The sequence below is a fragment of the Camponotus floridanus genome, unplaced genomic scaffold, assembly GCF_003227725.1.
Source record: "Camponotus floridanus strain SB8 unplaced genomic scaffold, Cflo_v7.5 scaffold53, whole genome shotgun sequence".
Classification (NCBI taxonomy): domain Eukaryota; kingdom Metazoa; phylum Arthropoda; class Insecta; order Hymenoptera; family Formicidae; genus Camponotus; species Camponotus floridanus.
Window position 1 is genome coordinate 399181 of NW_020229692.1, and position 14807 is coordinate 413987.

The 14807-nt window shown below is 26.4% G+C and overlaps 2 protein-coding genes across 2 annotated transcripts; both read right to left on the reverse strand.

Moving 5' to 3' along the window:
• Nucleotides 1-1114: 1114 nt before the first annotated feature.
• LOC112639251 (elongation of very long chain fatty acids protein 4-like) lies at nt 1115-4396 on the reverse strand. Its single transcript, XM_025412600.1, has 4 exons — nt 4176-4396; nt 3304-3584; nt 1744-2046; nt 1115-1535 (listed from the first exon to the last, which is right to left on the reverse strand). The coding sequence occupies exons 1-4, from the start codon at nt 4219-4221 to the stop codon at nt 1365-1367; spliced, it is 801 nt and encodes a 266-aa protein (XP_025268385.1). The 5' UTR covers nt 4222-4396; the 3' UTR covers nt 1115-1364.
• Nucleotides 4397-6313: 1917 nt separating this feature from the next.
• On the reverse strand, nt 6314-14536 carry LOC105257376 (elongation of very long chain fatty acids protein 4). The gene is made up of 7 exons (XM_025412582.1): nt 14314-14536; nt 13437-13717; nt 11899-12201; nt 11520-11688; nt 7428-7579; nt 6797-7099; nt 6314-6488 (listed from the first exon to the last, which is right to left on the reverse strand). Exons 1-7 carry the CDS (start codon nt 14357-14359, stop codon nt 6324-6326), a joined length of 1419 nt encoding a protein of 472 aa, XP_025268367.1. The 5' UTR covers nt 14360-14536; the 3' UTR covers nt 6314-6323.
• Between the last annotated feature and the right edge of the window lie 271 nt (nt 14537-14807).

Genomic DNA, 14807 nt, shown 5'->3' on the forward strand with positions numbered 1-14807 from the left:
ATAAATATTATTAAATTGGAGTAATAATATTGAATAAGAACTTCCAATATAATATAGCTATAATTTATAAAAAAACAAGAAGAGCTAAACAAACTTAATGAATCGAATAAGAAGTAACGGAATAAAAGAATTAACGAAATTGTATTATAATGACATTAAATATGCATATGCGCGATTTTTTGTAACAAAACTGTATATCAAAAATATTAATTATATAACTGAATTTATTATATACGAAGGGGATTTGGAAATAGATTAAGATTTCAATAATGCATTATGCAAATTAATATTAAAAATTATTGACATTAATATTTCATATGCAATTTTATTGAATTATCTGAATGAAAACGTTATTACTTTGAATATAAAAAGTAATTTCAACTCTCTTGCAGAATTTTATCTAACTATTAAATTACCTTTGATTATATTCCATCTAAATAAGAAATCTTGCTTTTGTTTTTTCTTTCATTATCTTCCTGTGGTTAATTGTTTTATCTTGTTTTGGAAAGTGTTAATGTGTTTAATAAAATAATAAGAAATGTGGATTATTTTACATTACGATAACATCTTGATTGGCTATTATCCTGAGTTTTTTCACTTTAAACACGCCTTACGTTTATTATGAGGAAAACTTTTATTGTAATGATATAATTCTAAAACTATCACAACGCTTAAATTTGTCACACAGATTACTGACTAGACAGGTAATATCAAATAAACATCAAATAATAAGATAACATCAAATAAATTCATAATATTAATATTTATTCAAAACAATATTTATCTTATTATTAAATATACAGTTACAGAGAAATAGTCTTCTATATCAAACATAGAAAATAGCTAGACATATAATAAATAATTCAAAAATGTATGAGAGATAATAATTATAATGCAGAATATTTAATAAAAAAAGTTGCATAATGTATATAAAACGGATAATTAGGACAATCACGCACATCATTCATATGAGAAACATTAATGATTATTTATATATTATTTATTAATTATTTACAAATTATTTACAAATTTTTGTTTTTATATTTGTATTTTATATATTTATAAATGTAAAAATAATAATTTAAAATTCTCTATATATTCATACAATTAAATGTTCATATTATAAATTTGTTCAGATTCTAAATTAACTAAATGTAATAATGATAGAATGAAGGACTTTTCTATGTTGCTTCTCCCATTATTTACATTTAGCATATGACATTAAAGTAATAAAGCGAGCGAAAAATAGAATGTTTTTTGATTCCTATGAGTTTATAATATGAACATTTGGCTGTATAAAAACAATTTTTGAATATATTACAATATTATTTGAATTTTTACATATATTACATATATTTTACAATCTATTTGGTCTTTCTTTTAGGTTTATTGTATGCCTTTTGATAGAAATCATAAAACATATAGAAATTAAACAATAAATTTCCGATGAATAGTATGACAATCCAATGGTCGATGACCTTGCAATTTGGCAAAAAGTTCTGCGAAACATACAGTATTAATATGACGAATTGGACCTGTAATGTAAAAAAGAACACCATAAAATATAATTAGATGTTTTAATGAATTTTTGAAAACAATAAAATCGCAAATATAAGAGAAATTTTTGAGATTCATAAATACTATTAATTAAACGTGAAGTGTTAATAAGATAATTTAAAGAGAATAGAAATAATACACACTACGCTATATAAAAAAACGCACAAAAAAATTAGAAGCGTTTACCATTTGTGCTTTAGTTATCCATTGTTTCATAGGTGCTATAGCTTCTTGAACTTCCGGTCCCCAAGTTGCTAGGAAGTAGTAAGTGTACATTATCGTATGTATGAAACTGTTGACGAGGCTATTTATTACGGCGGGACCAACAGCAAAATATCTTAAGCCTAACCATGTAATAAGCAAGGTGGATACATGATGATATAAATGCAAACCAGACACTTGCTTATTTTTCTTCCTTAATATGAACACACATGTTTCGACATAATCCAAGATTTTCAACATAAAATAAAACCATACACATCTACATAACTGCAATATAATATTCAGATATATTAATTAATTTGTTTTATTATTTTATTTGTTTTATTATTTTTGTTTTATTATTATTGTACGAAACGAATATGTATGAGTATGGTAAGCGATATATAGTAATTATTATATTTCGTTGATATATATATTATTCGATTGTTAACATAAGAATACTTCGATGTACAGTTCGTATCAAAATTTTCGAAACGGTTAATTATCACAGAAATTTATTAATGGACAAATATTTCAGGCAAAAATCGTAAGATTCGAAAATCTATTAGCTGACGATATTTATTTAAATGTTGAATATTAAAGAAGTCAAATATTGAAATTTTTTGAAAAGTTCCATCAAAAGCCCTATTGAGGAACTCTCAATATAAGCTACAAAAATATCTAATAAAAAACAAAAGTTTCCATTTAAAACTTTTATGTTGTTCTTGATAAGAATTTTTAAAATTACCCGAAACTTAAGTATATATTTTATAATATTTTCTAAGATAATTGGCCGTTCCGGAACTTTTCATATATAGGTTGTTGATAAAGATTGGATCAACGTTCATGAACATAGAGTAAACTCAACAAAAAATTCCTTTGCCATTTTGCAATTTTTACAATAATTATTGAAATATTAATTAAAAAAGACTAGCGAATTGGTATGCGTTTCGTGCGCCTAAGTTGTAGGATGTATTTTCTAGACCTGTCAAATGTTACATTGCAACGAAAAGTTTGACAGTGCATTTTCCGACTCTTGTTCTTTCGTTACCGTGCAATACTCGTTATTGGCCCGAAGCACACATTCCATAGTCTAGCTACGAGTAATATGCGCTCATTTTTTTTCAATTTTTTAAATTTAATATTTCAATAATTATTACAAAAATTGCAAACTAATGAAGGACTTATTTGTTCAGTTTACTACGCTTTACTCGCTCACAAGCATTGATCCTTTATCAAGCACTCTTTATACTGTGTGTATACCACTCACCAAAACTATTTTGTTAGTTTTTTTACTCACTCTTTTTTGCATCATTTTTTAAATAAAACTTAGCCGGAAACATAATTGCCGAAAGTTGTTTTATCTTAACAAAGTTTGACACAAAATTGCAAATATTATGGAGAAATACATACTGAGTTTCGTTCAAGATTTTTAAACAGATATTTGTCTACGATATATATATATATATATATATATATATATATATATATATATATCTGTTTCCTGTGTTTTATATATGTAACTTATTATATGTAACTTATTACCCTTAATGGAGTATAATTGTAGGAGTAATCCATTATGTTCCCGTTATAGAATATTAATTTTGAGTTCGTGAACAAACCGGCATCGATGTGATCATAAACCAACCAAGCGTTTGCGATAATTTGAATGATATTATATAACTTCATAAACGTTTTCAATGAATATGGTTGTCTGTCCTTCATAAATCGTGGCCCACACCTGAGTACAAAATATAGATACGCGAATATTATAAGTGGCACGTAATAAAAAGACTCGACTAAAGGAAAATCGGCTACTCGTTTATCTGAAAAAATAAATTAATATTTTCAATTATGGAAAGCATTCAGGTCATAAAAAGACTACACAAATTAATCAATATTTAAATTCTACATTTCTCTGTATATTTCAGTGTGCACAGAATATAACTGACATACTGTAATAATGACATTATATTCTCAAAATTATTTGTTAATTTATTTATATATTATTATTTTCATTATATATGACATTAATATATTACATAGTTTTATAGTTAAAATATTATGTTTATTTTATTTGTTATTATCACATTATCATATCATTATCAATTACTTGCTTTGAAAGTTTTACAAAATAGAAATATATTTTGAATTATAAAATGTCACCTTTATTTTATTATGTAAGAAAATTTATGTTTAATGCTGAAAGTATTTTTATGAAATTTTTCTGTGAGTGAATTTTTCTTTGATAATTGAGAATATTAATTATCGCAAAATTTCAAGTCACTATATTTAATATAATACAATGATATGAAACAAATTATGTTATAGTATAATATAGTATAATACGTATTATAATGTCTTATTTAAATAAAGAACTATTGTTACTATTATAATAGTATAAACAATATTCTTACCAAGCTTCTCTGTCCATTTATATTGAATTTCTTGCAAAAAATCCATGAAGGTTGATTTTATTTGTTGAATTTTACTTATGAATTAATAAATGTTTTTTTCTTGAATTTTGTTTTATGATAAATCTCACAGTTTAACTAGTATCGTTTTTAAATTTATATCGTAAAATAACGTATTGATTTAACGATCAGAATCGATCATCCGCATCATGTAGTACGGATGGTTGTCTAGAACACACTTCTGTTGTATTTATACCATTCACTATCACGTACTTTGCACTTGGTTTCTCATGCAAGAATGTAATTTTCCTGTGATACGACCTCTTGACTTGCGTCGCTATGTTCTGTCACAGTCCCGAACACACTGCCAGAATGTGACACACATAAACAGTAAATTAAAATAGATCTCTATAAAGTTTAATTTTAATCTCTATTAATATAATTTATATATGTGATATTTTGTTAATTGGAAAATTTTTATTTGGTTGAACATAAGATCGCGATCTAACATATTACTTATATATTATTTATTTATTTTTAGAATTTATTTTTACATATAATTTTAAAAATAATTGCAATGAAAGGACCCCGCACACACCCTTATGGAAATAGAAGACTTTTCTGAAAGTTTGAGATGATTCGGTCGAATCATCTCAAACTTTCAGAAAAGTTCTTATCATGCTGATCAAAAGTCATAATGGGCACGAAGTCTAGAAATGGCCAGGATTTGAGATACATATGGTTAAAAGTTGAAAAAATGGCTTTTTGAGACTAGATGCTGTGTAGATTACGCAACACCAATAAAGTGTGTGTGTGTGTGTGTGTGTCTGTGTGTGTGTCTGTGTGTCTGTGTATATAATTGTATGTGACGTTATTGTTGACCTGGAAGCTTAATAACCTACCACACTTACACACATACACACACAGCATACACACGCACACACACATACACACATACTTTATTGGTTTTGCGTAACCTACACAGCAATCTAGTCTCAAACAGCTATTTTTCCGACACAGCAATCTAGTCTCAAACAGCTATTTTTCCGACTTTTAATCAAACGTATCTCAAAACCTGGCCATTTCTGGATTTCATGCCCATTATGACTTTTGATGAGCATGGTAAGAACTAACTTTTCTGAAAGTTTCAGACGATTCAACCGAATTTCAATTTCCATAAGGGTACGTGCGAGGTTCTTTATTAATCTAATAGCGGAACATTTAGTTTGCAAAATCTGTAATATACTTATGTTGCTAAATCTGTAAGATATTTATGTTGCAAAATCTGTTCATCGGTACTGAATTTTCATAAATAGTTGATTTGTAGTTTATTCTTTTTAGAATAATCCCTGCAGACATATCCTATCTTTTTACACTCGTGGCATTTCTCTTTTCTTAGATTGTATAAAATTATTTAACTTCTAAGGATGTTACATAATATGTGATGTGAAATAATAAGCATACTTGTGATACTTCTTTATTCAAATAAATTATTATCAATTATATAAAAGAAAATCAAAAGAAATGCATTTTAATTATCGATTGAATCGCAGATATTAACATTTTTATAAAATTTTTTGTTGCTTGTTAAACACACATACACAGACACACACACATGTTATATCTTTATTATTTTATGTACATATTTATTACATCATGTTGATTCAATTGCGAATATAGGACAGGAATTCATTTTTCCTCTGTGTATAAGATGCTTGTCAGATTTGAATTTTATTTTTTAAACATTTAAATTCAGAATTAAACAATAAATTTTATTATATTGCCAATAAAAATGTTACTATATTTATCTATATTTATATATAATAAATAACTTATTTCTATGGTTTTTAACAGTTAATGGAAAAAGATAATAAAAAACTAATAAAAAACAAAAGCTAATAAAAAACATAAATATATAAATACAATAAATATTATTTGTACAATAATAAGTATGTCTGATAACACAATATTTATAGAATAATTATTTATAATGTATTTTACACAATTATTTCCACATAGATATTTAAGATGCACACAGAAGTTTGATAAATAAATTATTATTACGTTTTTTTATCATATATTTTTATAATAGTAATATCCTTTTATACATATATGTATATTCTTTAGTAATTATCTTCTCCTTTCTCTGTTTTATTGTTTCACTTTTGGTGAAACGTACGATTGTTGATAAAATTGATAAAACATGAACCAATTTATTAGCACATTTAGTAAAAACATAATGCCGAAACCACTTGATACATGACAGCTTGGCATTAAAGTTTGCATCGCGTAGAGTATAACAACAAAGAACTGCACCTATTTATATAACAAACAAATCAACATAAAATTGATTAAAACTTATTTTAATTTTTTTCAAATTGAATAAAAAAAATTTTGTACAATATAAACATAAAAGTTGTTAGAGTAATAAGTAATATTCTCTTTTTTATTTTTTTTTATTTTTTTCTTTTATCTTCTCTGTTTACTAATGTTTCAAATAATCTTTTAATTATTCTAATCTTTTAAATATGCTGATATTTGAAAAAATCTTTTAGAAATAAGTTTTGTAATTAAGAATATAATTATTAATTTTTAATATAAAAGATTATAATAGTAATACTTGCCATTTGAAGAATAGTGATGTAAGGTTTAATCGGCTTAATAATCGTTTGAACGCGCGGTCCAAATGCTGCGAGGAAATAATAGATATACATCAATACATGCACGCTACAATTAATAATCGTGACGAACGTGGTCATTTCTCCAGCGTGGTACTTTACTGCTAACCAAACAAGCGTTATACTCGATACGTGATGATATACATGTAAGAACGAAATCTGTTTATCTTTCTTTCTCAGCATAAACATTACCGTTTCTCCGCAATCCGCTATTTTTAGTAGTAGAACCCACCACAGAATTTGACTAAGCTGAGAATCAAATTGCAAATATTAATATATTATATGTTATACTTGTGTAAGAAATGTATTTCGTTTTGAAGAAATTATTAATTATTCATATTTTTAACAGAATTCGTTGTATATATATATATATATATATATATATATATACACACACACACACACACACACACACACACACACATACTCTATCGCTCTATCTTTTCTGAGAATATGTTTTATGAATGTCTCATGTAGAATATCTTACATATTTCAAATATCTATGCATCTTATTGCGTGGTATATGTTTTTGAGAAGCATATTATTATATATACGTGTAAGTAAAAAATTTGCGTACCTTATAATAACGTGGTTCATAAGAATAACAGGCATGCAAGTTAACGGTATATCTTTCATCCACCCGGCAGCTAGATGTTCTCGCACTAACCAAGCATTTGCTATGATTTGGCAAAAATTGTAAATTTTTATTAATGTTTTTAAAGAGTAAGGCTGCTTATTCTTCATAAATCGAGGACCCCAATATAGAACGACCAATAAATATGTCATTAATATAAATGGAATTTCGTATATCGAATTAATCAGAGTCCAATCATTTGTTCGTGGATCTGAAAATATATGTTCAAGTTTTTTCAAAAATATTGTTCTTGAAAAATGCGTACTAAGACACTTTTCTTTTTTTACTTATTTTGTTTATTTTCTTTGTTTTATGCAGGATAATGAATGAATTGCTTAAATTAATAAATCACTCTCTGAATAATATTTCTATGAATTTGAACATTTAGAAATGCAGAAAGTCCAATTATTCATTGGTATTAATGATACTCACCTGCCATTTCCGTCCAATAGTAATGAAATTTTTTAGACAAGTCCATTATGTGATTATGTCCGATTTGTATTTCGAGAAGAAAAAGAGATACAAGAAGAACTTGATGAGAACTTAATTGTGATATTTAAGAAGTCAATCATTCACTGCTAAACTCGTCGGACTCTGACTTATCACTGATTGACTTACTAGTAGTTTATTATGAAGAGTAGAAGATAGAACTTTGTACTTGAAACTTAGTCCATATTATAAAAAATTTACTATATATGTATATATGTATATATGTATATAAATGTACAGAGTGAGGAAAAAGTATCGGGACACCTAAATAACTTCTGAACGGTTTGAGATATCGGATTGAAATTTACAAGGTTACAATGGTATCACACAATCTATCACAAAACACCAAAAACGCCCATTTTGACATCCCCGGGGGGCGGGGGGGAGGGAGGGCGAGAAAATTTTAAATTGGAATGTGGGGTCGAGTGAGGGTTCGTTTGAAAGAGCTTTTCGAGATGAGAACAACGCGATGTCGCCGCTCTACGATTTTTTTTCGCAAAGTTATGATCATTTAAACATTGAGATTTCGCAGTAGCGGAGGACCCACGACGAGGACGTGAGAAAAACTTTTCGCGGATACGTGTGGATAAAATTGCATATAGGAAGGCATGTGGGGTGTGCCATTTCATCTTTTTATCATCGGAGCCTGTTGTCAAACAGTTGACGGTGCACATTTTGAACAATTGATATAAACCTTCCTATACCTGTCTTAGTTAATTACATACTACATCCTCGGTCTTGCACACACACACACATACACACACGCGCGCGCGCGCACACAGCAGAGGTGGTTTGGAGTCATTAATTACTGCGCCAGCACGCACACTCCACATGCCTTCCTACATGCAATTTTATCCACACGTGTCCGCGGAAAGTCTTTCTCACGTCTTCGTCGTGGGTCCTCCGCTACTGCGAAATCTCAATGTTTAAATGATCATAATTCTGCGAAAAAAAATCGTAGAGACCTCGGCGACATCGCGTTGTTCTTATCTCGAAAAGCTCTTTCAAACGAACCCTCACTCGACCCCACATTCCATTTAAAATTTTCTCGTCCTCCCTCCCCCCCGCCCCCCGGGGGTGTCAAAATGGGCGTTTTTGGTGTTATCTGATAGATTGTGTGATACCATTGTAACCTTGTAAATTTCAATCCGATATCTCAAACCGTTCAGAAGTTATTTAGGTGTCCCGATACTTTTTCCTCACCCTGTATATGTGCATTTCCTGAAAAAGAAATAAAAAAAAGAGAAAATGTCAAAACAGTTAAAAATACAGATCTTCCGGAAAACAAAAATGTAATAAATATTATTAAATTGGAGCAATAATATTGAACAAGAATTTTCAATATAATATAGCTATAATTTATAAAAAAACAAGAAGAGCTAAACAAACTTAATGATTCGAATAAGAAATAACGAAATAAAAGAATTAATGAAATTGTACTATAATGACATTAAATATACACGCGCATATGCGCGATTTTTTGTAGCAAAACTATATATCAAAAATATTAATTATATAATTGAATTTATTATATACAAAGGGGATTTGGAAATAGATTAAGATTTCAATAATACATTATGGAAATTAATATTAAAAATTATTGACGTTAATATTTCATATGTAATTTTATTGAATTATCTGAATGAAAACGTTATTACTTTGAATATAAAAAGTAATTTCAACTATCTTGCAGAATTTTATCTAACTATTAAATATAAATATATATACAATTATATATATATATATATATATATATATATAATTGTATATATATTTATATTTAAAAATGTCCCGGCGCATGAGAAGCGGTAGACCACTTTTTGCTTATTGCTTAATAATTATTGCGAATTTTGCAAAATGGTAGAGGACTATTCTTCTTAGTTTGACCCAATCTATCATCATATGTATGTATGCATGTATGTATATATGCATACATATATATGTATGCATGTATGTATATGTATGTACATTTTTGCTTGTTACTTAATAATTATTGCGAATTTTGCAAAATGTTAGAGGATTATTCTTCTTAGTTTGACCCAATCTATTATCACTTTTCGTTTGGTCCCTCATGAATCGGACACCCTCTCTCTCTCTCTCTCTCTCTCTCTATATATATATATATATATATATATATATATATTTATTTATTTATTTTATATATATTCTTATATAATTAGCTTAAATATTTAAAAAATATACATATACATATACACATATATACATATATGTATATATGTATATATATATATATATATATTTTTTTTTTTAATATAATATCTTTTAGCAAATTAGACTAAAAAAAGAAAGTGATATAATCGACAAAAATTTACCTTTTTAGAAAAAGTTAAAAAAGGGCGTCAAGTTTATGCTTGAGTTCATACTAATTGTATCCAACCGTTATATTGTCTACAAAAGTAGTGATATAAAGAAATTGCGCCAACTAAGTATAAAAATTTGTACAAGATAAATAGAAGTACAAGGAAGAAAACTTGTACAAGTTAAATATAAATATTTTAATTGAAAACATTGCTATACAAAATAGTTGTTTTAATTTTCAAAAATAATAATATTAAAAAATTAAAAATTAATTTAAAAATTGAAAACTGAATATTAATATAAAACAAAAAGGTAAAGAAAATTTTAATTAAAAAAACTTGGCGCTGTCAATTTTACTAATATGTTGTTCAGCTTAAAAGTCTATATTTCCAAATGTAAATCAATATAAATTAATTAAAGAAATTAGGTCATTAAATTTAAATGTTAGACTAATAATTGGAATATGTTCCAATCTTTTAGATTTCCATACTATATAAAGTTGATAAAATAGAAAGAAACATAATCTTGAATAAATCTCATAGAAATTTCTAAAGTAAAAAGTATAATTTGTGAAAATAATATAAGAATTATAATAATTAATTTATTAAATTATTAATTGAAGATCCAGAAGATCTTAAAAGAGTTAATAATAAATGTCCAGCACTAATATTCATCTGAGTTTATAATTAGATATACAGTTATAGAGAAATAGTCTTCTATATCAAACATAGAAAATAGCTAGACATATAATAAATAATTCAAAAATGTATGAGAGATAATAATTATAATGCAGAATATTTAATAAAAAAAGTTGCATAATGTATATAAAACGGATAATTAGGACAATCACGCACATCATTCATATGAGAAACATTAATGATTATTTATATATTATTTATTAATTATTTACAAATTTTTGTTTTTAAATTTATATTTTATATATTTATAAATGTAAAAATACTAATTTAAAATTCTCTATATATTCATACAATTAAATGTTCATATTATAAATTTGTTTATATACTAAATTAGCTAAATGTAATAATGATAGAATGAAGGACTTTTCTATGTTGCTTCCCCCATTATTTACATTTAGCATATGACATTAAAGTAATAAAGCAAGCGAAAAATAGAATGTTTTTCGATTCCAATGAGTTTATAATATGAACATTTGGCTGTATAAAAACAATTTTTGAATTTACATATATTACATATATTTTACAATCTATTTGGTCTTTCTTTTAGGTTTATTGTATGCCTTTTGATAGAAATCATAAAACATATAGAAATTAAACAATAAATTTCCGATGAATAGCATGACAATCCAATGATCGGTGGACTTGCAATTTGGCAAAAAGTTCTGCGAAACATACAGTATCAATATGACGAATTGGACCTGCAATATAAAAAAAAAACCACCATAAAATATAATAGGATAATATTTTAATGAATTTTTGAAAACAATAAAATCGCAAATATAAGAGAAATTTTTGAGATTCATAAATACCATTAATTAAACGTGAAGTCTTAATAAGATAATTTAAAAAGGATAGAAATAATAGCACTACGCTATATAAAAAATGTGCAAAAAATTAGGATCATTTACCATTTGTGCTTTAGTTATCCATTGTTTCATAGGTGCTATAGCTTCTTGAACTTCCGGTCCCCAAGCTGCTAGGAAGTAGTAGGTGTACATTATCATATGTATGAAACTGTTGATGAAGATGCTTAAGAAGATTGGAGCAACAGCAAAATATCTTAAGCCTAACCATGTAATAAGCAAGGTGGATACATGATGATATAAATGCAAACCAGACACTTGCTTATTTTTCTTCCTTAATATGAACACACATGTTTCGACATAATCCAAGATTTTCAACATAAAATAAAACCATACACATCTACATAACTGCAATATAATATTCAGATATATTAATTAATTTGTTTTATTATTTTATTTGTTTTATTATTTTTGTTTTATTATTATTGTACGAAACGAATATGTATGAGTATGGTAAGCGATATATAGTAATTATTATATTTCGTTGATATATATATTATTCGATTGTTAACATAAGAATACTTCGATGTACAGTTCGTATCAAAATTTTCGAAACGGTTAATTATCACAGAAATTTATTAATGGACAAATATTTCAGGCAAAAATCGTAAGATTCGAAAATCTATTAGCTGATGATATTTATTTGAATGTTAAAGAAATCGAATATTGAAATTTTGAAAAGCTCCATCAAAAGACCCATTAAAGAACTTTCGATATAAGCTGCAAAAATATCTGATAAAAAATAAAAGTTTCCATTTAAAACTTTTATGTTGATCTTGATGAGAATATTTAAAATCATCCAAAACTCAAGTATATATTTTATAATATTTTATAAGATAATTGACCGTTCCGGAACTTTTGATATACAGAGTATTGATAAAGATTGGATCAACGTTCGTGAACATAGAGTAAAACTCAACAAAAAATTCCTTTGCCATTTTGCAATTTTTACAATAATTATTGAAATATTAATTAAAAAAGATTAGCGAATTGATATGCGTTTCGTGCGCCTAAATTGTGGGATGTGTTTTCTAGACATGTCAATGGCAAGTGTTACAACGAAAAGTTTGACAGTGCATTCTCCGACTCTTGTTTTTTCGTGCAACTCTCGCTATTGGCACGCCTGAAGCACACATTCCATAGTCTAGCTACGAGTAATATGCGCTCATTTTTTCCAATTTTTTTCATTTAATATTTTAATAATTATTGCAAAAATTGCAAAATAATGAAGGACTTTTTTGTTCGCTACGCGTTTACTACGCTTTACTCGCTCACAATCGTTGACCCTTTATACTGTAAAAGTATGTGTATACCATTTACAAAATCTATTTTGTTAGTTTCTTTTTACTTATGACTCTTTCGCATCATTTTTTAAATAAAACTTAGCCGGAAACATAATTGCCGAAAGTTGTTTTATCTGAACAAAAATTTGACACAAAGTTGCATTTAATATGGAGAAATACGAATTGAATTTCGTTCAAGATTTTTAAATAGATATTTGTCTATGATATATATATATATATATATATATATATATATATATATATATCTGTTTCCTGTGTTTTATATATGTAACTTATTACCCTCAATAAAGTATAATTATAGGAGTAATCCATTACGTTCCCGCTATAACATATTAATTTTGTTTTTGTGAACAAACCGGCATCGATGTTATCATAAATCAACCAAGCGTTTCCGATAATTTGAATGATATTATATAACTTTATAAACGTTTTCAATGAATATGGTTGTCTGTCCTTCATAAATCGTGGCCCACACCTGAGTACAAAATATAGATACGCGAATATTATAAGTGGCACGTAATAAAAAGACTCGACTAAAGGAAAATCGGCTACTCGTTTATCTGAAAAAATAAATTAATATTTTCAATTATGGAAAGCATTCAGGTCATAAAAAGACTACACAAATTAATCAATATTTAAATTCTACATTTCTCTGTATATTTCAGTGTGCACAGAATATAACTGACATACTGTAATAATGACATTATATTCTCAAAATTATTTGTTAATTTATTTATATATTATTATTTCTATTATATATAACGTTAATATATTACATAGTTTTATAGTTAAAATATTATGTCTATATTATTTGTTATTATCACATTATCATATCATTATCAGTTACTTGCTTTGAAAGTTTTACAAATTAGAAATATATTTTGAACTATAAAATGTCATCTTTATTTTATTATGTAAGAAAATTTGTGTTTAATGTTGAAAGTATTTTTTATGAAATTTTTCTGTGAGTGAATTTTTCTTTGATAACTGGAAATATTTATTAATTATCGCAAAATTTCAAATCACTGTATTTAGTATAATATAATAATATGAAACAAATTATATTATAGTATAATATAGTATAATACGTATTATAATGTCTTATTTAAATAAAGAACTATTGTTACTATTATAATAGTATAAACAATATTCTTACCAAGCTTCTCTGTCCATTTATATTGAATTTCTTGCAAAAAATCCATAAGGGTTGATTTTTTTTGTTGAATCTTACTTATGAATTAATAAATGTTGTTTTTTTCTTGGATTTTGTTTTATGATAAAATCTCACAGTTTGACTAGTATCGTTTTTATATTTATATCGTAAAATAACCGTATTGATTTAACGATCAGACTCAATCATGTAGTACGCATGATTATTTAGAACACATTCTCGTTGTATTTATACCGTGCGCTATTACGTACTTTGCACTTGGTTTTTCATGAAGGAATAATTTTCCTTATGTAATTTTCTTTATATAATACGACCTCTTGACTTGCGTCGCTATATTATGCACAGTGCTAGAAGGTAACGCGGATATACATTTAATTGTAATAGATCTCTACTATACAAAATTTAATGTTAATCTTTATTAATATAATTTATATGTATATATAATATTTTGTTGGATAATTGGAAAATTTTTATTTGGC

Bases quoted from the DNA above. Each gene is read 5' to 3' on its own strand.
- LOC112639251 (XM_025412600.1), bottom strand. From the start codon at position 4,221: ATGGATTTTTTGCAAGAAATTCAATATAAATGGACAGAGAAGCTTG. The intron at 3,585-4,175 runs GTAAGAATATTG...TTATTTTTTCAG, and splicing joins TAAATGGACAGAGAAGCTTG to ATAAACGAGTAGCCGATTTT. The intron at 1,536-1,743 runs GTAAACGCTTCT...TTTACATTACAG, and splicing joins GGATAACTAAAGCACAAATG to GTCCAATTCGTCATATTAAT.
- LOC105257376 (XM_025412582.1), bottom strand. From the start codon at position 14,359: ATGGATTTTTTGCAAGAAATTCAATATAAATGGACAGAGAAGCTTG. The intron at 11,689-11,898 runs GTAAATGATCCT...TTTATATTGCAG, and splicing joins GGATAACTAAAGCACAAATG to GTCCAATTCGTCATATTGAT. The intron at 7,580-11,519 runs AGATTGTAAAAT...AAGAATAAGCAG, and splicing joins ACCTAAAAGAAAGACCAAAT to CCTTACTCTTTAAAAACATT.